The sequence below is a fragment of the Aythya ferina genome (assembly GCF_964211825.1).
Source record: "Aythya ferina genome assembly, chromosome: 16".
Classification (NCBI taxonomy): Eukaryota; Metazoa; Chordata; class Aves; order Anseriformes; family Anatidae; genus Aythya; species Aythya ferina.
Window position 1 is genome coordinate 8,402,897 of NC_140315.1, and position 25,292 is coordinate 8,428,188.

The 25,292-nt window shown below is 38.8% G+C and overlaps 1 protein-coding gene across 4 annotated transcripts in view; it reads right to left on the reverse strand.

Moving 5' to 3' along the window:
- Window positions 1-25,292, reverse strand: part of PTPN1 (protein tyrosine phosphatase non-receptor type 1) — a 44,839-nt gene that overhangs the window by 10,818 nt on the left and 8,729 nt on the right. For all 4 annotated transcript variants that reach the window (XM_084538002.1, XM_084538001.1, XM_084538000.1 and 1 more), the window contains exons 2-4: window positions 5,671-5,761; window positions 3,806-3,906; window positions 1,718-1,816 (exon numbers count right to left, since the gene is read on the reverse strand). In XM_084538002.1, coding sequence (XP_084394128.1) covers window positions 1,718-1,816; window positions 3,806-3,906; window positions 5,671-5,761 — 291 coding nt within the window. The remainder of the gene's footprint in view (window positions 1-1,717; window positions 1,817-3,805; window positions 3,907-5,670; window positions 5,762-25,292) is intronic.

A 25,292-nucleotide genomic window follows, 5' to 3' on the forward strand; every position in this document is an offset into this window, starting at 1 on the left:
CTGAAAAGAGATTATGACCACCACTTGTCCATAGCTAAGCTTTCAATGGGAATGGATTGTTGGACATGGTTAGAGTGCAAATAATATAGATTTAATGCTGAAATGTAAAAACACCGATAAGAGAAGAACAGCATTCTCACCCCAGGATAATTTCTGACAGCATTTTAATGAATAAGAAAATCCTTCAGTATTTTGTTCAGTGGTACATGAATTCTAGTTTTGCCGAGACAAATTCTAATTTTTATTGAAAATGTATCCTCTGGCTTATCAGTGTATAGAACTCGATTAAAATTCTCTGCACTTTTATGGATATTAAAGTTTATGAAACAGCAACTCGCTTTGTGTCTAATTTCTCCACCAAGTGTGTCTGCAAACAATATTGTGTTGTGCTCCACTGTAGGTCCCCCACTGCTTTTTGCTGAGAAGTGTTAGCAGCCTGTCCCAAGGGATCACAGTAATTCGTTTTGTTCAGAACTATGGACATTGCAGAGAATGAGTGGGAATGGCTGGAAAGGAGAAAACTATTGAAAACTATGGTTACTGCATCTCTTGAAGTTTCACTTACACTAAAAAGGAAAAGCAAAACACTTGATATCAAGACTGCATTTCATTAAAACACAACTGATTGCACAAGAATTCTTTCCTGACTATGCAAAACCGTGTACCACCCAGTTATCACTGGTAGATACCCAGCATACCCAGCACCCCTACTCTGAAGTGTCTTTATACTGACTGCATTGTGATGTTTAACTTCAAATTGTGCGTTTCTGTCAGTTTTTAAAACCGCTTTTGTCCCAGATTTGCACAGATTTACCAAGTCTACTTCAGGACCACGGGATGGCAGCTGTGGAGTTAGCATATGAGCAAAGCTCCGAACCCACGGATGAAAAATTAATTCCATGCTTGATGGTTCCTGTCTTCACCACCACCAGAAGGGCTGAGGCATTTCCTCTCAAGACAGCAGCTACTCTGTGTGCCAGAGGAACCATCCCTTTTTATCTATCAGAAGGTTAATTACTTAAAATAACCCTGATTGTTTGTTCACCTATTGTTCCCCTTCATCATTTGTCTGTCCTGCCTAATGTAAACTTCCTAAAAGGTCCGGACAGACCCAAGCCCTCTGCACTTGTCCTAGCGAGCAAAGCCTTGGCTGAACAGCAGGTTCCCTATCTCTGACATCACTGCTTCAGACAGACACCAGTACAAATACTTTTGATTGTAAAACAATGACCCTGGAGGAGAAACAACATACGTAGCAGGTAAGTTTAGAAATCAGAGCTCTTACTGCATGAAGGAAGCCTGGAGTCAGAGGCCCTGTAATTACTCTAAAGCTGTTTCATACTGCTTCTGAATGAGTGCTTGGTGTGAATAACCTTTGACAGGCTGACTGTGCGTGCAAGGAAGAGTGAGAACTACATTCAGATACCTAGGTTAGCAGTAGAGAGCAAATATTTATTTTTTGTGGAGAATTATGTTGTGTTTGTGTCTTACTTCAGCCAAATGCAGAAGAAATTAGGACCTGTAATTACAAACAATAGTTTTCTGGATTTATTATTTCACCAAGTACCCAACCCTAAACACAATTTGTTAGATAAAATTACTTACAGTCACCTTTTTTCCCCCCTTCTATTACTGTTCTTCACCTTTTTTTTTAAAAAAATTTAATTTAAACCAAAACATGCAATGAACATACAGCTCAAACCAGATAAATACTTACGGATCCCTTTTCCATCACTCTGTTCAACATGACAACACCACGGCTTTTCTGTTCCCAAACCATCTCCCAAAAGTGACCACAAGTATTTGGCAAAGGTCCCTGCAGAGACAGAATCCCCAGAAATAAGCGTTATTCTCTGTTAAAGTCAGAGTAATGTTCTCCAGTAAAAGTTACTGCCCTAGGCAATAAATTTAGGCAAGAAGTAGTAACAAGCAACTTCTAATTTCAAACTGGAAAAAAAAAAAAAAAAGAAAAAAAAGAAAAAAAGTAGTGATATAGCTTTAATTTCCAATTTCCCACTATGAATTCACCCCATGAAAGCATGATTAATCTTCCCTACACACACACATAACAAGAAGACAGAAGTAGTCTCATTTGCAAGAAGAGAACTGGGAGCGAAAATTGCTGAGAGAATTTTCTTAGGCAAGTAAGCAAAAGTAATGGGGAAATAACTTCCCATTGACTAAGAGCAGAATTAACGTATACATTTACCTCTTCTGCAATACATCATTGTTATTCATAATACTTGACAGTCCACTGAACAGAGAAACATCCGAAAGACAGAAAAAATGCCAGATCACTAACAAGTTATATGGTTTTGCAGAATCTTCATGGATGTGCTTTTGGACTGAACAAAATGATAATTCCTTTTAAAGAACTACTGTCTACTTAGAATTTCCTTCTAACTTTATGGTTTTGCTTCGTTCCTTTGCTCTTCTCTACTTCAAAACTATTGTTCTGAATTTTGGGCAACACAAACAAACCTCTCACATTTGCTGTCCACCAAAGAGCACTGCAGGACAGCGCCCTCAAAAAGCCAGTCAAAACCATTAAATATTGGATCAGGAAAGGTAGCTGTATGTGGAAAAGTCAGATATGCTGCTAAGTAGCAGCAGTTCTTCCTTTCAACCCAATGATCAGCCTTCCCTCTCCTGAGTAAGGAAAATAAAAGCTGCACAGAAAAATTTTCATATTGAATGCTCCACTGTCTGCTTCTTCATTACAGATTTATCTTTATTCTCTAGAAACAGGAAGGAAGAGCTTCTGAACTTTACTTGAAAATATTAATCCCAGTCTACCTTTATCTAAAATGTGGGAGGAAGGAAAAGAAGAGTCAAGATTAAAAGCCAGGACTATTTCCAGGGAACTGAACATTTAGGACAAACAAGAATTCCAGCACATTTGCCAGCTCTCAGAATAAGACGACAGTACCTGGGTGTTTTTGAATGTGCTACATAATTAGGTGGGGAAGTCACAGATTCAGTGAAAGACAGCAACTTTCCCTCGGCCAAATCCCCATCACTGAAGTCTGCATTCATGGCTTTCCTCTTTTCCTCTTTCATGTTGTAGATAAAAGCATCAGCACTGCCCAGTTTAGACATTTCAGGGACCATGTCATTAGCAGGTACACTATTTGTGAATGCCACACTAACATATTCACAAGGACATTTAACGACAGGCCGTAGAGCGCACTACCTCTTTTAAACTAAATGCAGTTAGGCATTAGGAAATCCCTAGCATACTTTTATCTGTTAGGCTGAGTGGGGCAGAAGTTATATAATGTGTTATATTTAAGTATGTTTGAACATCTTTAAGTCCATACTTAGAGTTCTTCTGTAAATGCAAAACCCTTCCACTAAGCAAAGCTCACTTCTGGTCAGAAAATTTATCAGACAATTTAAGATTATAATGGTCTGAAGTCTTTGTGCTGGCCTTCCATGTAGGAGAAATGTGATATATTTCAACCTCATCTAAATGTTGTTTATCATAAGCCAACACATCATAGGCAGATTTCTAGAAGCATGTTGGCTTCTGTTCTATAACAAAACCTAGGTAGGCCTAAAGTCAGATATACAAAGGGGCCAAAACACGCTACAAAAAGTCTGTCAGTGATGATGCAAAGGAGGAAAAATGTGTAGCATTTCTGTAAAATTGTTCCATGTACACAGTATGTTTATATAGACACAGAGATGTTTGCATAGACTTATCTAATTTCAAAATAAAGTAAACAGGCATGAGGTTAAAGAAATCCTACAAGAAACAATCCCAATCACCATATGATTTTTATGATCCACAACCTGCAATTACCTGGGTGAGGATGTAGCTCCTTTGGGCCTCTTCCATTTTTATCAAACTAGCATTGATATAGTCATTGTCACCTTGGTTTAGCTTAATTCGACTGTGATCAACTGCAGCACAATTAGAAAAACACTGGTTAATGTATAAGGCACAGAGCACAGTCCACGCACAGATCATCAAAATGTTATGATCAAAAAAGCTGAGTTTTCCCAAATAATCAAAAGAGCTTAATCACAGCACCAAAACGTTCTCTGGTACTTGTAACTCTAGAAATGCAATATAGCACCTACAAGAACAGCACTGCACCAGAGCACTGATGGCAACTCACAGTCCATCTTCTCAGAATATGCTGGAGGAATAGAAGTATTTGCATCTGAAGTGCTCACAGTGGTAATGAGCAAAGCAGATCACACTGACCTATTTGTACGGTTATCCAGTTACTGTTTTTAAATAAATCTAGTTACACAATTGCTTATCTTTAGAAGCTTAAACATTCAAAATAAGCTTGTTCAAGGCTGAGAAAGGTTTGCCTAAACATATATTGAACAAACAGAACAGAGACTTCTTACTCTTTCTGTAGAGATTTAGCGACTTTTCCCAACCCAACCACAGTTTAAAATAGAAAGAACGATTAAAAAAAAAAAAAATTACAGTAAATGTAATTTCACTGCTCTTTTGTTAGTTTCAGTTTGCTCTGCGTAGAATAAAAAAACCACAAACCCAAGAGTTTCTACATTTTGCAAGAAAGGCAGATTGGAAGTAGTATTATCTAAAGGCAAAAAAAAAAAGAACCATTTGTTACTCACAACCCCAAATATTAGAACTGCTTAGTAAGGCAACCTACGTGCAACCTTATTGTTTCTACAGTTAACCTGAAGACTTAAGTAACTTCAAAGCACTAAGTATAAAATTTTGCTGGTACACAATGAAACTAGTGCCTTTGAGCAGAATATAGGCATTTGCCCAAATACACAGAAATTCTATAGGTTGTGTTTAAAACAGGTAGCAGTGCTGCACCCTTGAAGAAGAGGGAATGAGTCCTGGGTGTTGTCATTTAGTGCAGAAAAGGTAGTTTAGCAAACCAGCTGTGAACTTTCTCTAGTGTCCAAAATATCAAATATTATTCACTGATCATTTGGCTACAGTCCTGTACCCCTCTGCACTCTGTGATTTCATTCCTGCAGTCTCTCTTGCACCTCAGAAGTCAGCATGCCAGGCACAGGCAAGTCTGAATGTTAGTGTCTTTCTACTCAGGAACATGGAAGGAAAGACAGGCTGCAACTCTGAACTGAGCTGTCACCAGTGTGCTGGGTACAGAGGACACATGCTCAAAGATGCACGGCCCACCAGAATTCACCAGAACGTGCAATGTGCAGTGATAATTATTTCAGAAACACGTCTCACACTAGTATCACCATCCTTGCAAACTTCCTGTTTTCTCTGTTCCAGATAGCTTAGGATTTATTTCCAGAGGTCATATGCTTTATGCAAGACTTCCCCATCTTCCTATAGCAGCATTTATGCTATATGGACTAGAAGGGTGCTGTAGTAAATATACTGCTATAGAAAGGATACTTCCACTTTTATTAATGCAATTTCAGCCACCATTCTTCCCTAGCATAAGAATTCAATGGTAAAGCAAGTTCCTTTTTTCAGTTTTCTGCTCAAGAACGCAGAATTAGTCAGCTGCTACAGTACAATCCTATGGATATAATGGCATCCTGTGACATCCATATTGTAACCAAAAATATTAACGAAATGAATTGACTTGAATGCATACGCATCTAACAGAAATCTTGTTCTTACATGGTGCTATTACAAGTCATTAGAGGTCAACTGTCTGTTGCAAACAATGGAAAAGAAAGTGTACTTACAGGGGCTGACATCTCTGTACCTATTTCTGTTTTTGTTTCTGGGATGTTTGGCCACTTTACATGGAAAATCACTGGCTTCATGCCTGATGTCCTGAAACAAAACAACAAAAAAATAAGTCTTAGATATGAACCCATCTAATATCATCATGCCATTTTAAGCTGTTTTCAGACAAACAGGCACTTGACCACAAATTTTAACGTGAGAGAGCTTTAGACAGTATGCACTCTAGGATTCAAGTTAAAAACTGTGTTTAAATTTATCAGGATACAACACTATTTGTGTGATAATAATATTATTAACTTCCCCAATAAAGTAGTAAAACATTTACCAGACATTATGCCTTTGCACTCCCGATGGAACAGGCTCTCTGACCCAAAGCACTTTCATATAAACTGCTCTATGCTATTGTTTCCATTATCAGTGGAACTATCACGTATTTTTTCTGTCTCATCAGGAATTAGAAAATATTCATTATGATAGAAAAAACACATCAACACACATGGAGTGGTGACTTGTCAACAACATGCTACAGTCATGCCTTTCTAGGATCATTTACAACTTGATCTTATCAGCAAGATGCCATAAAGCTGCAAATGGCAAATACTATTCAATTCACATGCTCAACTAAAACATATGTACCGTATAAAGTATATATTTAGGGTTTCTTCTCCTTCTCCCCCCCCCAATAGCTCAACTATCTGATACAATTTCAAAAGATAGAATAAAAAGAATTCTGCTGTCCCTGGATATTAGCCTCAGTTTTAACACAAGCACAACTTCACAGTGTGAATAGATACTGGGGAAGTACGAAATTCTTAAAAATTGTAGTACAAGGGGCTTTATAGTGACATTGTCAGATGTAATTGAGATTAATGAAAACTGAAGAAATGGATATACTGTAGAACTGATATTTTGATAGCATCATTAGGTTTAAGAAATCTTAAGACAGATACATTGTGCACATACATGGTAAGAAAAAAATAACCTGGCCCAGATACCATTGAAAAATCACCATTAGTAACAAACTACTGAGCTAAATTCATCTCCTTTTGCAGGATGAAATTTACTTTGTAAAATAAACTTAACCAAATCAAGCCAAGTTTTATGTTAATTAAGTTATTTGTGCAGACACATATGTACTTGAGCACAGTGTTGATCCACACATCTACAACCACTGACAGAAAAGAGGTTTCTGCGCACATAAATCTAGCGCTCCTGTAGGGCTGCTGGTAATGTACAGACCACTTGCATAGGAAGGCTGGGCACTCCTCCATTACCAGTTTCGCCTTAGCTCAGGCTCTGGTTTAAATTGTGGTAGCCTTCCAACATCAGAGCAGAAGGATTTTACACCAGCTCAAAAGCTAATTCCTAAAACACAGGCCAAACACGACTCTTTTTCTGATCGTCTCTGTTTTGCATAAATAATTATTTATAGTGATTTTTATTATATTTTTGGAGGTAGGCTATCTGCTGCAGCTTATTACTTGTTCATTTTTCTACCCCATTATTCAGGTATGTACTAATTGATACTGAATTTCACATGTAAAGTAAAGAGCTCTATTTTATATATACCTGCTCAAAATTAGTTCAGTATTCTGAAATGGCTCCTCACTGAAATAAGCCATGACATCAGCTGCTATCTTTTTATAACTTAACACATGGCTGCCAGTATTTCTGCTTATGAAGAATGCAGTCTGGAGAATATGATCTTGACTGCCACAGTCTAATATCTCAAACATGAAGCAGCTAAAATGGCTGTTTTCAGAAATTCGTCTCCGATGTTAGGTTGGTGGCTTTGTATTTTGCAGGGGTTTATTTTTCCTATGTACTGACTGAACAGGATTAATAACAGACAAAAACAGGGAACTAAGGAAAAATGGTCTTCTAGATCTCTAACCACATTTCCCACAGAGTCTACATATTTCTTTCTTTCTTTCTTTCTAAGTGTAAAACAGTCCCACAAAGTACAAAAAACAACACTTAGGATCCACGTTAAATATAGCAAAATGCAAACAAAAAAAACTTGCTGTAAATACTGGGTTAAATTAGCAGCAGCACCCATCTACACTGTTTCATTTCACAGCATTAACAAATTGGAAAAGAACTGTCCCCTCTTCAGAAAAGGAAACAGATCAAATGCTTCATTACAGAAATGAAATGATGCAAAGGAATTCTAATATAAAATTATTATACTCGTGTATATGCACTTAAACACTACCTCCAGAACATGCTCCCAGCCTCAGAGCTCCCCAGATTCAGATACCAACATCACTCATTTAAGGATCTGACTTTTTATTGTCCAAGGAGTAGAGATTTGGCTATTAACTCACTGCCAAATACTATTTTTTTTTTAAGATGCCAAAAGTACAAAAAGAATAAATGAATTCTAGACTCCCGTATGCCTATAAGAAACAAAAAGAAAGAAATTACCCATATGCCTTCCAGAAACACAGGCAATTTTTTAAAAAAAATATTTTTTCTGAAGCATGTTGCAACATATAGAGGAGAAAATTAAAGGGTGGGAGCGAGGGGGAGAAAATGAGGGACCTAGATATGGCACCAGGCAAGCCACTGTTTTATGAAAATCCAACTAGCATACAGAAATTCATTTCTGAACATGATACCAATAAAAACGAAAATCCTAGATGGCATGCATGCCTGGATCTCTGTGGTTAAATCCATGTCTGAAAAGACTGGGCATACTCTTCTCAGCAACATGGAATAACAGTGATTTTTTTTCTCTCTCTTTTTTTATTTTGTTTAAAGCTACAGCAGTTGGTAGAACATCTTCTGGCAAGAAACATAGACTGCTTCCAGGACATTAAGATGACTTCAGTGGAAATCAGATGGCCTTCAACAGAGATTACTGGAAGAAACATTCTAGCGACCAGTTCTGTAAAATGGCCACGTTACAGGCTCCCTTGGATGCTTCTCAGAAGCATCTGTGATTGCGGGAGTCAGCTATCAAATTAGGTAATTACGCAGTGTTCCAGAACACAGCAGTAACAGCACCACAGGATCTCCTGCTGGAGAGAGCAGGCTCATTCAAAGCATGGGAGCACTGTGCCACGGGCAGCCTGAAGCCAGTGACGCTGCAAGAACTGAAGTTAGTCGGGGATGAACACAGGGATTGATAAGGTTACTTATCGCCTTCTTGAATCACAGTCACACTGCAGAGATCCTGCCATTTAAAAAGGAAGCTCGACATTTCAGTTAAAAGGTCGTGCAACACAACACTTGAAAAAGAGGAAGGGCTAGAACTGAAGACAGTTTTCCAAAGTCAAATGCCTCTGGTTTTGAGCATGAGTCATCCTCTGCCACTCAGCTCCTGGTTGTAAGTCCTGGACCCAGTGCAAATACCCCTAAACATCGCGGAGTGGAAAGAGGAAGCTTGCCGAGGCGCTGGTTTTCAAACGGAAAGTTCTCATTGCTGGTTGTTTGTAGCAGTGACTGGGGCAAGAAGTTCTCCAGTGCTCTTCAGGAGACGGTTGCTCGCAGCTGCACGATGGGCCCCACGAGGCCTGACAGCGTCCCACTGCCTGACACAAAGCCCAGGCACAACACAAGGACGGGTGACCGAGCTGCTCAGACACAAGGTCTCAGTGTGGTGATGGTGTCCTCGTGTCCCAGACACCTTCAGCAGAATGGGGTGCTCATGGTGGCCAGAAGGCCTGCCCCAGCCTCCCTTCTGAAACCTCCTCTTAGGAATTCCCTCTGCAGCCCTTTCTTTCTGTTCCTCCCAAACTTCAAAAACTTCCCCTCATTTCAGCCTGTTAACCCCAAAATAGCCAGAGTCCCAGGTCTGCCAATTCCCTCCACCCCATAAGCATTTTCTGCCATCTTTCTGCTTGTCCTTACTGCCACTACTCAGCCCCTTGCTGGATTTGCCACATGTGAACTGGAGCACAACCCCACTGCTTGACCATGCTTTCCTCCTCTTCTTCAGACACCAACAGGAGGTTATAAAAAGAGCAGATCCACCTCAAAATCTTCCAGAAAGCATTAGGTAAGACCACACCAAGAGGCATTCATGACATCAGTCATTCAAGCACTGCAATTTTCAGCGATTTTCACATCGGTATTTCCAGAGGAGCAGCTGCGATGCGCAGGCCTGAAGGGTCTTCGGATTCAGCGCAAGGCTCCCTGGAAACTCTGCAGCAGGCCTCAGCCCGATGGCACTATTTTATTGCCCCATAAATTCTGCAGTAGCTCAGACTAGGCGATAATGATATACTGCCATTTTAACAGTTCTGTTCCTACGGGAAACAGCAATTGCCAAGATCTTATCACGAGCTACAAAGGCACCCGGTAATATATCTGCTGAGCCAGTCACACTAAGGAAAGCAATTCACAACAAGTATATAAACACTTAAATAAAAAAGCAATTTTAGCTTAAGAGCTTAAGAAAAAGAAGTTTCCTCTTAAAGCTAGCGTTGAAAAAAAATGACTGCTATAAAAGGTAAGAAGGTTTTAAAAAAAATAAAGTGAAAGCTGCTGTTTTCTAGGATGTCATTAAGGGCTGATTTCAGAATAGAAAACCCTACTACAATTGTATGATGTGGCAAAGACCTGTACAGAAGTCCGCAGGAACAACAGGTACTACTGGAGGATCCACAATGAACAGCTACTTTACACAAATGGGAAAACATCTTTAGTGTGTGAGGGAGCAAATTTACTCACTGAGAAGCAGGGAACTGAGTCCTTCCTTGCGAAGACATGAAGTGTATGTAGATCAACACTGCATGTAAGCCAGTTTGACAAGTAAAACTGAGCTGCTTATCCCTTTGTATCAGGACATTTGGATGGGGACAAGAACAGGGATATAATTTCTAGGTAACACAAAGGTCATCAATGTGCATCTAAAGACCACATGAAGACCAGACAATCACATAACAACAAGCTGCAGAATTTCAGCCAGTTTAGTGAAATAAATGTAGAATTTAATTTCCTTTAAAAAAAAAAAAAAAAAAATGTATCTAGTCTCTCAGTTTTGCTTTCAAGAAAAAGAATAGCACTATTGATTTGCCTATTAATCTGCCTCAAAAAAAAAGCCAGTGGGCTGGTATGCCAAGCTTCTTCCTGAAGCCAAGTAGCATGGAGAGAGAGTGAGAAAGAGACAGGCTTGTTTAAAGTTCAACAACACTATTACGTGAGTTAAAAAATTATATATATATAATCACACACTTGCAACATGGTTTTCCTAGAAAGCCCCTTGCTAATTCAGCACTATGTGGGCAATCTGGAACAGGTTGTAGCAATGCAGCGTAAGCAGGGCTCCTGACACGGCAGTCAGCTACTTGTAGGCACGGAAATAACCCCCCCCCCCCAAGAATGTAAACTGGGCATGATCATGCTATTAAATCATATCAACACTTGGGAAAGTGTACTAATTTCTTCTGTGCCCATGTTCACCACAGATTCCTTCTCACCACCAACTAGTTTCAACGCACCTAACTGTAGAAATTTAAGGATCAGGAAAGTAAATCCTGCAGCACTTCACTGCACCCACCTCCTCGTGGTAGGTAACCAAACACTAAATGGTCAATTGAATGCCTGAACCCAAACAGTTGAAAGAACAATGAAACTTGCATACATACTTCTAGAAGCGAGAAAGTACTAACTTGTACCGTTTTCCGATTTTAACAGTACTGTATTTATTTTGTGTGTTGTCAGAAGGAAAGCATTGCTGTAGAACAAATGGCTGCAATTCTGAAGAACTCAGTTGTTGAGCTTCTCATACTGCTTCAGGGCCGTTATCTGCAATGAGCAAAAGCTGATTTTTCAATTCTGATTTTTTTCTGAAGGTTACAGCAGAGATTGGGTTGCTTGTGCCAAGCATTGTACTAAACTCTAATATTTGGTTAAAGAATTACATGAGGCTTCTCGAATTTCAGTAAGTTCAAAATACAGTTTGTCCTTGAAATTTATGACCCATAACAGAAGAAGTTCAGAGTAGCTGGCAGGAACACTCTACTTCTGCTGTTTTGTAGCCATGTACTCACTGCCAAAACAGGAAACAACTGAACGGAGGGTCAGTATAAAAAAATAACTGAAGTTTCCTTCTTCTCCATGTCCATCTCTATTTTTCCTCCCAGACATTCAATCTGCTACAGAAGTGCATCTTAGACATTACTGGAAGGACAGAGACTTTTGAGAAGATGAAATGGCTTTTCTTGACAGCTGTTTTGAAGAAGCAAAGCTTTACTATCTTTATCATCAAACAAAGTCAGTGCCAGGAAATAAACCACAGTCCTATTAGAGTGTCAGAAGGTTCTAAGTCAGTTACTCATCTCCTATAAGAAAAATAAGAGACAAGATCCAAATCTTGACTTACCCAAACACAGAGGTCTTCAGATAACAAATTTTGGTTTAACCTCATCTCAAATAAACCGGTGCATCCAACAGCCTGGACACCTACAGAACTCCCCAAGGAATTTAGGCTGTGTAGCAAATCCAGACCTTAGTTTGTTTGCGGTATGGATTCTGTATGAGTTTAAAACATGTAATTACAGGCTTCGAAAACTGACAGCTGTGGTTATAAACAGAGTCCTCCTTTCCTAGTTACCTAATACTTCATCCCAACATCTCACAAGCCACCTAATGGCATTATTGCTTTTACAGAACACCTACCACAAAAAACAAGGTAAAGACTAAGTGTGTGGACTTCGTAGGCTTCAGGGTGGGTGGAGAGGAAGGAGAGAAAACATAAAAACTGAAAGTATTAGAGGTGAGGAAGGGACAAGAAAAGCTTCTTCTCACACTTTCTTTCTCACACTTTCAACATGCCGCATATTAGACCAGCTGCAAATGACACGTTGCAAACTGGAAACAAATGGAGGAGAGATGCCCTTAGAATCACTGCAGGTAGTTTAAAGTTTCTCAAAGGGATCTCTAACTTCATGAACTAGGAACTGTGGAATGACTTTTTATTTATACTCACTCAGAATCTTCTACAATCTTTCAGACACTACATAGTGTTAACAGCCTCAGTACTAGCTGGGCTAAAAGCATGAAAAAATGCATGACTTTACTGTGACCCCAAATTCTTGCATCATGTATTAGCACCAGTTAATCTTCGAACAAATGAGCTTATTTGATAGGAAAAAAAATTATGGATAAACAACTTTAAGGCTCTCTTGTTTTTGAGTGTCCCCTTTTCTGCAAAGTATACAAAGAGATGGTGACTTTCAAGATACCTACGTCAGTATCACTCCTTGCTCACTGATTGTTCACTAGCACATTGTTCACTTTTATGGTCATTAGTCACTGATTAGTCACTCTTTTTTTTTTTTTTTTTTTTAAATCAAGAAACCTTATTTTTGCTCTAGCTCTCCCCCAAAATCATGCAACTATTTTCAAACACTTGCTAGACTTTGAAATACTTAAATTCATATACATGGTTCTCAGAAAGCAGCTCAGATCAATACACCAATTAGAAAAGCTTCACGTACAAATCCAGAAAGCCCAATTAATTTATAAAGCTCAGTGTTCTGTACAGAAAATGTTGTCTCTTCAAAGGTTTGCGATAGGATAACCTTTTGTTTAAAGAATTTCAAGGATTGTGCTTGAACAAAGATAGAAGACCGGATGAAAGCCAGTTAGGTCTGCTTTGCACAGCCAATACCAACAGGAACAGCCAGCATGCATATATGGATTTCCAAAATTTACTATCTGCCACATAGAAATAATTTAATTTGTAAAATTTGTAATTTGTAATTTAATTTGTGAAATTCTACAATAAGATTAAAGCTTCCTAATTGCTATCCAACAGCAGCCAACTGACATTACATCTCTCAGCAACCAGAGTTGCCTACTACAACCTACTACAAGATAGTGGAAGGCAACACCATGCTGACGTGGTTTACTCTGTTAGTTTTATCCTAAAAAAGCCCTTTGTTAAAAGGATAAAAATTTAATAACTGCATAATCAAAACTAAGTAAAAAAAATGCATTTTCCATTGCAAACAGAAAGAACTGAGACAGGAGAAAAAGCTCGTCTTGTTCATATCTAAATTTTAACAGAAGAGATTCAAAAAAGATGGAAGGAATAAACTTAAGTATTACCCTTTCAGTTTTTAACTGTTTCAGGAACTATCATCAGGTGGTTCTTTATGTGCCATGACTGTGCAGACATATGGATAGCTTATTCTTGGAGCCCTGGAAACAGGTTACTCTACCAGGTAGCGGCTAATTTATCTTCAGAAGAACTAGAAAAATTACTGAAATAAAGACAGGAAGGCAGCGAGAATTCTTCTTCTCTATAAGCACAAACCGGTTGTAAACTTCATCACCATTACAGGAATTACCCTGAATCATTCTTATTCAGATTTAAAATCTCACCTTTAGAAAAACTTTAAGAGGAAAAAAAAAAAAAGCTTTATTATTTTAAGTCATTTCAAGTGATATCTAAAATATCGCTCATGCTTTGTTAATATCAGAAGTTTTACTTTAGGCAGAAATCAATATGCAGAAAGTGAATCAGTTCTGCCACACTTCCTGTAAATTGATTTCAGTACACTGAAACAAGTACGTTTAAAAATTTGAAGCACAAGAAGGTTCCTGTAAATGAACACAAGCACATAGTTCCATTTTCTAACTTACCGTCCTCGCCCTCTACACACAAAGTGCGTGTGATCTGATCTTTATAGGTATATATCGTGTGCTCTGCTGCAGGGACAAAAACTTGCCAAAAATTTACTCCCAATTCCTGTCAGCTGTACAGCAACCTTAGCGAGCAATGAAAATCATTACTAGGTCTGAAGATGTCTTTTCCCTCTCTGTTCTGACAAACTGCTTCCTTAATTTTGATAGAGACATCAGCAGGTTACCTGTGGGCTTGCATGCTGCTGGGATGGGTTTTTTCTAACTGCTTTTAAAGCATGTCTTTCCTAAGGAACCTACAGTTGCTGCCTTCCTCTCATATTTCAGACTTACCGTAAGATTTATTCACACATTTAGGAAAACGATACCCAGATCCTTAATTGAATTGTCATTTCAGAATTTAAGCTTGGCCTGGCATCTGAATGACTCCAGAGAAATATTTTGGCTCCAGCTAGTGCACTGCAGGCAGCCCCCCCCCGGAGCACCACCACCACCCAAGTGGCAACAGATTTGATGCCTTCTCAGGTGAAAGCTGCACAGGTCTTTCCGATTCTTGTTCCATATCTCCCCTTTTTGATCCCAATATATGTCTGCTCCAAGACTTTTCATTCTGAACACATCAGAATTGGGCATGTGGGCACACTGCCAACTAAGTAAGTCTTTAGAATATCTGGCATTTTTATTACTACTGTTAACAAGGAATTTGAAAGTCTCCTAGTACAATACTAGGTATTGTACCAACACAGAAGGACATTACTTCTGCCTAAGGAGAGACTCCAGGCAGTTGTTTAAACTAATATTTGAACTACTGTCGCTGTTTAAAACTCCCTAAATCAATTTACATCTATTAACAAGATCATCTTGTGAACTATAACCAAAGTACTACAATTATTAAAGTACCCAGTGCACCCACACACAGATTGTACTCTGTGGTCTTGATGAGTAATAGCACACTTAGCAGGTTGGAAAGCAAGCAGCCCTGCACATCTGAGGAGCTCAAGTTTGAGCCTTCCTACTAAGCCGTGTTTAAGTTGTTGTTTTTGTTTTGTTCGTTTTTTGGTTTTGTTGTCATTAAAAAGAGACTTTGTTTTATATTAAAACATATTCTTCACATTCACTGAACTACAAACGAAACTTGTCTGTGGTATTTGTGTCCTTTCACCTTTTCCTGGAAAGTATGTTGACTAAAAGCCAAACAAACAGCACAGCACTTTAGCTGCTTAATAGACAAACACTGCAGTCATTTTGCTCAGGACAAATATTTTAAAGAAACAAAACGAAATCCCAACTGCTAGATTAAACAAACAAACAACCAACATGTGCCAACATTTGTGTATTCACCTTATCAGCAGTTTGAACGTACACAGTTGCAGAACTGCAGCACTATTTTTTATCCTTTAGGTAGATGACAAGTTAAACATATCTAGCTTACCAAGCTGTGCTTTAGAAGTATCGGTCACATTACCAGGAGATTAGTCAAGTCACGACATGATGGACTGTCTGGGTTGGAAGGACCTTCAAGGATCACCCAGTCCAACGCCCCTGCCATGGGCAGGGACTGCCCTGTGCTCCCTGTGCTGCAGCCACGTACATTCCTCAGGAACTAACACGACCTTTTAAAACAACAGCTGTCATGGAGAGGACAGGCTATATAATTCCCAAGTCATCTTAAGTTTGTCAAAGTCACTTTCAAATTAAGCTATCATACGCGAGATACAAATCTAATCATCTAGAACAGGTCACAGAAATTGCCAGAGAAAAACAAAGTCAGCACAAGCAGAGCTTTTCAGCAAGCCATCGCTCCAAGTTTGAAAGGACAAGATGCAGTTTCACCGTGGTGCACTTCAGTAGCATGGCCCATACAGCTGATTTCCTGATGCATTTATGGAATTATCCATGAAATCATAATGCAAATCAGGCCTTCCAAAGCAGTGGGATTCCCCAGACATTTTGACTGGCATGACACATGTCTCGTGCTTCCTACCCCAGGGAAAGGCAGCTTTGCTCTGAAACTGGAGTGCAGGAATTGCCAGCATGGAGCACTGGTTTTCCACCAGTGAAAGAGTCTGTGAAAAGTCAAGGATTTAAACAAGTCCCAAAATACCAACAACAAATAAACTGAACACTGCCTTGCTAACTCACTAGCTTTACCTTTTCTCCTTAATTGAGACTGATCAGGTAGCATGCATGAAGCATGAGGGATTTTAGCTTACAGCAAGGTGATCAAACTGACTTAAGGGACAGATCTACAAAAATCAGGAGACATACAACTGTCTACAAAACAGACAAGAGCCTAGCAACACTTGGGATGTGGGTAGGATTGCCATCTACTACAAAGTCACTACCTCTCAATTTTATATTTTATAGTTCTAACCCTGAAGGCAAACCCAACAGCCCAGAGAAAGAAAACGTGTTTTCTTAAATAGTCTCCTAGTGGGAAAGAGAAGAAATACAGAACTTTTGCTTTTCAGAGAGTTTGACTTCACATCCATACATTCAGCATCAGAACAATCCCCTGGATGGGATATGACTCCCTGAATAAGATCACTAGGATTTTTAAACACAGATTCAGTAACTAGAAACATGGCTTTCTGAGTTTTCAGCTTGTTCTGCAGCACTACCTTCTCTTGCAAATGGATGAAGAGGGTCTAAGAAAAATAATATACCTTTCTATCTCTTCACTGGTGCCATATCTACATTAAAGTGGTGGTCCAGATACTAGCAATGAAGACCAAAGACAGTTTACAAATACTACTTGGAAATAAGATGACTTCAGAAGTTTTGGTGGGTGCCAAAATGAGTATTAAAAGATAGGTGGAAACAGAGATGGCTACATAACAGTACTATGATCGAAAGCAAAAATGCACTGTTGTCAGAGAGAAGAAACACTAATCCTAAAGAGCTTTTACAGCACTAGAGGTGCCTGAAAACAGAAAAAAAATGAGTTTTAAAAAAAGCTCCAGAGTTCTTTTCACATTTACTTATCAACTTCTTTACAAATTCAACAACTTAACTTGGGGCAATAACTCCTAGAAACCACAGCTAATGCCACAAGTAATAGGGACAGCAGGAGACCTCATGTACTCCAAGACTCATCACCCATTCATGTGGTATGCTGCTAGCACAGCATCGTAATTTGCATGCAAAGGCAAAGTAGGCTGCGTGTAAGAATACGCACATGCACAATCCTTTGCAAGTTCATTAAAGACTTAAATCAACAAAAATATCCTTTTAGAGTCCTTCTTTTATTTTTACAAAGGAAAATATCACACATTTTTTCACATCACTGCTATTGTTCTTTGGATGCCCTCATGTTGTTTGTTTTTGTTGCTTGCATTGCATTCCAAAAGAAACATTTATGTCAACTTGGACTGCAAAACATTAAAGGGTTTCAGTGAGACACAGAAAAACCTTTCAGCTAGAGTACTGATTTTGATCCACCTTATCTCTTCCAAATAGCCATTATTGCAGCCACACCTCCCCTCAGGAGCAGTGCAAATAAACCAGTTAAGGAATCACCCATTGAAGGCAGCCAGGAGATACTTCTTGGTTGCTATTATGGATGCTGCTTGTGTTCTCCAAGCAGATTAGTTTTCATCTGCAATGCTCTAACTCATTTGGTTTCTAACTTAGGAGTCAATGTTTCTCACTACCATTTTAGGAATCCAGCTACTACACTGTAACGCTGGTCGGTTGACAGCTGTGTTGGAACAACTATATACTTCGCCTTTCAGAAGGGAGGATATTTCTCTGAGCAGTTTTTTTGGCTCTTGGAGGAATGCTTTTGTCTTCCCTGGTCCCGAGAGGCAAGGGAAGAAAGTTTTAGATTAGCTTCCCTCCCCCATCGTTAGCACTGCAGCAACAAATTGTCATTGGAAGCGGACATCATTCGGTGCCATGGGAGCTGGGCCTGGAAATCATGCATTTCCTTCACGTTTTTGGTGAGAAAGTCTTTCGAAACACAGAAGTAGATCTAGGTTGATTGTCAATGGCCTATTTTCCATGATGACAAAACCAGAAACAAAAGGATTTTTATTTAGGAATCAGAACTATTTTCTGGAGTTGCCTAGTTTTTCGTTTCTTGATTTAAGCTGGTCTGGAAGTCTCCCACCATCATGAAAAACAGAAATGAAAAACATAAAGCTTAGGAAAACAGGATTAAGTTGCAACCATCATTTTCTGTATCCAACACCAACTAAACTCAGATGTTATCTGCTATAATTTTGAAGAGATACAGTAGGAAAGCTATTGACGTTAATAGAAGCAAAAAAGAAGTAACTTGAAAAAAAACTGAATTCTTATCTGAAGTTAAACTAGTTATATATGCCTTCACAAAGTACAGTCAGTTAAAGCAGTTTTAGACACCAGCATGCCATATGTTATATTAAAATTAGACTGACTAAATAGAAGGATGCAACAAATTCATGCACGAAGTATGACTATTCACTGTATGTGTATCCTGATGAATGCTTTTGCTTATCTAATAATCTTTGCAGAAAGTACCAAATAAAGCTTATTAGCAAACTACTAGGTGCAGTTTAATTTTGAAGTTAGTCTTGACACCATCTCACTGACTGGTAAGCACTTTACACAAAGTAACCTATACCAGTATTGTTTTCCAAACTCTTGGTTTACTGAAGTTTCATAGCCTGAAGAAGTACAGTTAGCTGCAGTGATTTTTAGATCTCTGAACAGAATTTATAACTTTTTTTTTATAGGACCTGTACATCGATCGTATCTTAAGGATCAAGAGAAAAACATTTTTTAATGCAAACAATAGCATGCAAGAAATTCTTGTATAATGGAAAAAGGCAACTTTCTCAGAGGGCAAGAGGAGGAGGGGGGATATGTATGCTAGAGAGATTTTATGTAAACAACTTACAGAAAACAACAATTACTTCACTCCAGGGATCATGCCTTTTCCTCTGAGGAAGCTTTCAGTTCAAACTCATGCAAGTCACAGACAAGATTTCAGTGTACCACAGCCCAGATGCCACCTGAAGTGTTTTCTTTTGTCTGTATATTCACACTGTTTGTTCAGAGCTAAAAAGCAACAGGCTGGTTGCTCTATAAATGTTGATTGTACATCATTTATCGGTGGGATAAACGCATATTAATATGATTTTTAAAGGTAATAACTAGGGTACCATTGAGAACTAGAGACATTATAAACTGGCTAAAAATAGTAATTTGAATTCCAAGCTTAGTCAGCTTGGCAGAAACAGCTGTGTTCACTGTACCCTCTAATTAGTTTGCATATTATAAGAGTTCCAAAGGTTATTTCCCTTTCAGAAACCTACCAAATTAGCCTTCACAGCACAATACTGTTACCATATCAAATGCAACAGCAACAGATTGTTCAGACTTCAGAGACTTACCACTACTTTTTCTGTTACGTTTCATTTATATAGGCATATATTCTTGTCTGATAAGGTAAAGGCAATCTCCTCTCTATCTAGAACACTCAGAAGAGCCTGTCTTGAAAGGAAAAACACCAATTCATAGCTGTTCACTTATGAACGTGTACTCCTTGTTTAAAGAGCTCTGAACTCTAGTTTCAGTAATCAGCACAAAAGTGTAGCTTCTCTATCTATTTAGCAGCAATAACATGAAACAGACTTAAACACAGCTCTCAAAGAAAGTACACCAGAACTGTCACAAAGTTCTTCTGGGAGCCCTCTGTGTTTTAGAGATAGCAACCAGTATGCTTGTATCTTGGAGCCTTTTTTGTTCAGGTGATGGAAGAAATGGTTTAGAAATCAAAGTTATTTTTTAGCCAAAGTGTACACGCATTATTGTATCTTAAGTGATCCAGCCCCAGTTACTGCTAGATAATCTTCTGAATACATCGCATCACAAAGGTGAGATCTTCAAAATGCTGAGTCCCACCAAAGTCAAAATATCACTGAATTTACTTGGTAGAAGTAGTGGCAGACCAATGTTGAGCATGTTTCAGATTGTTTAGATGGTTATATTAATCGCCAGATTGTTAAAGATTTTAAAATTAAATATAGATGGCTCTACATGTACAAGATTCTTACTCTGCAGGAATAGGTAGACCACTGATGAAGAATGAGAGATGATGAACAGCATGCATTATCACAGTGAGTTTAAAATTAGCATCACAAAATAAGCAATTTTTAAGCCATCATGTTTTTGATTTATAGATATTAACTCAGTTATTTTATTAGTACTTTTATAAACAAGAAAGGTAAAAGAATAATAAAATAATTTATATTGGTGAAGGCATATTTTGAAACCTACTCTTTCTAGAGAGAGTTATGAATAACAACTATAAAAAATTTGTTTAAGTTTTAAAAGGACAAACAAAGCAATACCAATAAATGTTTGATATGAAAAAGAAAGGAGTTATTTCTAATTCAAGTAAACCCTGTGCACTGCTTTGAAACACTACTTAGCTGCAGTCAGAGTTTAAACCAATTTGTTTCCTCTCATGGCCATGAGGTGTCACGTTGCATAAATGATTAAAAAAAAAAAAAAGCAAAAAACCCCACCAAAAATCTAAAAGCTAAGTAACACTTACTAGTATATTTACAAAAGTTAAGGGAATAGTCTCACCATGACTATGATGTGGCAAACATTTAGAGCATAACAGTATTATTTTTGTGTTTAGGATCCTATGGGACAGGCAATAGCCTTATTTCCAACTTTCTAGAAGTTCCATCAAGATTCTCAAAGTTTTGAGCTCGTATGTAGAGGAAGTACTAAAGCAAACAAGAAAGGAAGTGGCAGGAATTGTTAAATAGGAAGTTGTGAACTCCACATTACCTATTAAAGATATCTACATCTTATTTAGTGGTAAACTTCATTTCCTTGAAGATGTTTTTATCAGACGTTATTTTACTGGCTTTCTTGAGATGCAATTTTTAACTTAAATCCAGTAATTGCCCTCATACTTTTATTTAGTAACAAGAAATGTTGTTCATTAAAAATGGTGAACCATATGCTATGAAAAGTACCAATTCCATAATATAAGTGGGTTTCCCTCTTGTATTGTTTCTTCCCTACAAATAAGGGTACAATCCCAGCAGGTTCTAACACATGGCATATGAACACTTCACTCTAAGGGACATCAGTGAGAACACAGGCAATGGAACTGTACTCTTTATACTATTAGCAAAAGCTTTGTACCATTTCTAACATACTGAGATTCAAGTTTAAAGAGAACGTACAATTAACAGGATTGCGCAAAGCATGTTCATGCCTCTGCGTGCAGAGAGAGGCCAAACTCAAGCTTTGCTCCTACATGAGAACCAGCAAGTAGTCATGCCTTCTAGTACCTAACCTCTTTCAGCATACAATTCCCAAATCTCTTTTTGGGTACTTTAAGTAACTGTAACTGGTAACAATCATTTGCAAAAAAAAAAAAAAAAAAAAAAAAAAAAAAAAAAAAAAAAAAAAAGTTACAAGTATCCCTTTCTTAAATCAATTTCAAGAAAGGCTTTTGAACTGAAATTTGAAGAAATATACTGGATGACAAATCTAGATGAGCAGCTTATTTCATTTGAGATCTGCTTAACATTTCTGCTGCTATTATAATCACAGATACCCACTTCACTATCCTTATAATATTCAAATTTGGAAAGGAAAATTTCAGTGATGATTAAAAGCCTACTGAAATCACTGAATGGTGCAACCTACAGGTTGCCAAGCTACTGCAATGCACACAAAAACCTGCTGAGAACAAACAGTACTGCTGAAAACAGATGTTAGATAAAGCAGAATTGGGATACTCCTGTTGTCTCACAAGCTGTCTAATACGTGTTTAGGTAACCCAAAAACAGCTACACTAGTTTTACTTAGGAAAAAAAAAAAAAAGCTTACAGCTTTCTAAACCTGAGACAACTAGCTCCTCACTACCTACAGATCGAATACAGTTTTTGGAAGAAATCAAATGCTGGTGCCATCTCCCCTGCCCCACCAACACAAGTTTACACATTCATTTACCTGACTATAGGGCTGCTGGGTCATGTAAGGGCTGAATGTGTCACGTGCCAAATGCATAAGCACGTTGGTCGATGACAGGGACAAACCTGGCTGTGCAGCCTTCACATGGCTCCAGGACAGAATGGCTGGGCACCTCTGTTCTACACCAAGGTTTAAAAGAAGTTGCACTTAAAGCTCAATGTTTACACAACTATTTTCAGAGTAGTAAACTGTTCTAAGAAAAAAGAAAAATCAATACTTTTTTTGGAAGAGAAACTTAACCCTTAAATGCTGACAGCAGAGATGTTAGATTTAGTGAAGTCACATTTGGAGAGGATACTCAGGTCTGAATTAGGTTTTGGAGCACTCTTCTTTACCAGCTGCCCTTCAAATGCAAATCAAAACACACACTAAGACTTCAGTCACAGTGCGTATCAATGCTGGTTTTTACTTAGAATAATTTGCACATGGGAAAGGTGAATAAACCTGTGTCTCTAGAATAGACAGCTTATAAGAAAATCTATGGACAAAAAGCTTGAGAAATTCCTGTGAAAAGTTACAACTCCTCCACTAATCCAAAGCAAGCCACACTTTTAATGCAAAAATTCATTCTATACTTCATTATTTCTCCAAGTTCCAAAGCAATCCTTTAAGACACTGACAGAACCAATGGTGTTACTAAGGATTGTTTTAACCGTCACTGCAGGTGTGAGGGAGCTTTCCCCTTCAGCTGTGCAGGTCGTCTTCTCCCCATGTGAAAGCAACTGAGAGCTCAAAAAACAAGCCTCAGTGTTAAACAGGCACCTCACACAATCAAGAAGAACTTGCACAGGCATCCTAATGCATGGAGGATTAGCACCCCGCACTCCAGTACATGAAAGGCTCTGCAGAACTAGCCGGGCTAGGCCTTCAAAGGCCTATTTCATCCTCCCCAATGCTAATGAAACAGATTTGTCAGTGAAAGTAACTTGCATGGATCAGACAAGATAAACAACATTTTGCCACTCCATGCATCTGCTAATGCTGCGAGTTTAACATAATTCACTGGGAGAACACCAGCTCATTTGGCAAGGCCAAGCAGCATCCCGGTGATCAGCACCCCCTCGGGAGGCACAGCTCTCCTCTCCTCCTGTGGTCCCCCCACGCTCCCCACACCTCTGGCTCCACCAGGCTGCGCTTCCTGCAGGCCCCAGCCAGTGACTAGACGTGCTTCACCCGCTGGTGGCTACCTCCAACCTCATTTTGCAGTCTTAGCACACACCTGGAACACTTACAGGAGAGAAGATGGAAAAAAAAAAAAAAAAAAAGCAACTTCCAAAAATCTTAAAAAAATACCAACAACTTCACCTCCTCACATCCCTTTCTACCCAAGTTCCCACCAAAACACTGTTGCACTAGAGGCTTCTGAGCAGTGATCCACAAATAAAGGTTATTAACGATTAGAGTCACACACAAGTGCCTCCTATTACATAAACAGTGCTGGGGGCACAGCATTTTCACAAGACTCTTGGATTATTTTTCTCTAACCAGTCAAAGACAGACTTTTGTAGGAAGCCATACTTTTATCTGGAAGACATTGTTAGAGAACAGTTTAGTATAAGGAAACCCTAAAGGTCTTTTGCTGGTTTTCTTTCTTGCTATTCGAGATCTCATGTATACGTTTATTATTTCTGCATAATAATGTCTGAGTGCTTGCTCCTAACCAGGTAGCACTATTAACTAATTTAGCTACTCCTAAAAAATAAGTACGTAACAGTTTTACCACCCTACAGCTCCACTTCATGTGGTAGAGAGCTTAGCAGACAAATAATAAGGAATTTCCTGCTGTCAGTCAGTCATAGAGAAGTAGCCTGTACAATAATGCCATTAAGTAAAGCTTACCATGATGGATTCGGTTCCTAGCTGAGGTTCTGAATGCTAAGCTTTACGCAAACTATGTCTTACTTGTCCTTAATTTCTTGTTTATAAGTTAATCTCCATAAAATCTTTCTCCTCTGCCTGCTCTTGACAAGCTTTAAAAAGCCTGTTGTAAGATTAGACCTCTCCACCAATGTTCTCGTGCCGGCTAATAAATCCAGTAACTTAGCAGCTGTAAAGATTTTACATATTTTCAACCTCCTGTTCCAATCTTTCATCTCTGCAGAAAACAAGACGAGTTTGAGGGAAGAGAGAACAAGCTCTGGAACCCAGTGGTGCGCCCCACACACCATCCTATTGCTCAGCCCGTCTTCAGCAAGGACAAGCGATCGCCTCAGGCCTTGGAGCCTCGGCCTGCTCCCAGCCTTACTTCAAACGACTGAGGCAATTGCCCTCTAAAGGGAAATTATTGATGAGCCATCCATGTCATATCGCTCACTGGCAAATTCCCTCCCCCCCCCAGCTCAATATTGTATTTCTCAGTACACTACCGATTTAATCACAGCTAATGTAGTGCACAAGGATAAAAGGATGGGTTTGTTGGTTCACAACATGTATCGTCCTTCAGATATTTACCAGTTCTGAAACAGTACAAGGGCTGAACTGCTCAGGTCACGGCAAACTTTGGGCCAGTTCTGAGAAGATATCAATACTGGGAATGAAAACACTGTACAAGTTGAAACAAGATTCTCACTCATCATACCACAGATACTGCTGGGCATTGCACAGTTCCGGGCAGGCAAGTGCAATTTAGTGTGAAAGGACTGCTTAGCCTGATGTTTAAGAACACAAGTAACAATTGTTGCTTTCCAATTTAATTAAACTGTTACAGATAATCCACAAAAATATTTTCTAAAGTTGGGTAGCTGTCCACTCCATCCTCTCTTGCTGGTTAAAACCCTCAATTTTTCTTTCATTTCTGGAAATATTCAAAAAATTTCTAGAACGTGTGCATATGTATTTTGGCTGTTTAATAAGCTATGTAGTATTTTTCCAGTTCTTGCTCCAATGACCCACCCTCTCCCTCTTTCCAAAAGAAGTTCCTCTTACTAAATCCTCCTGCTCATGTCAGTTCTGTTTTTCACAGCAGCCCACATCCCACAACCATTCAGACCTGCGCAAACCAGAACAGGGATGCACAATTTTACACAAGGAG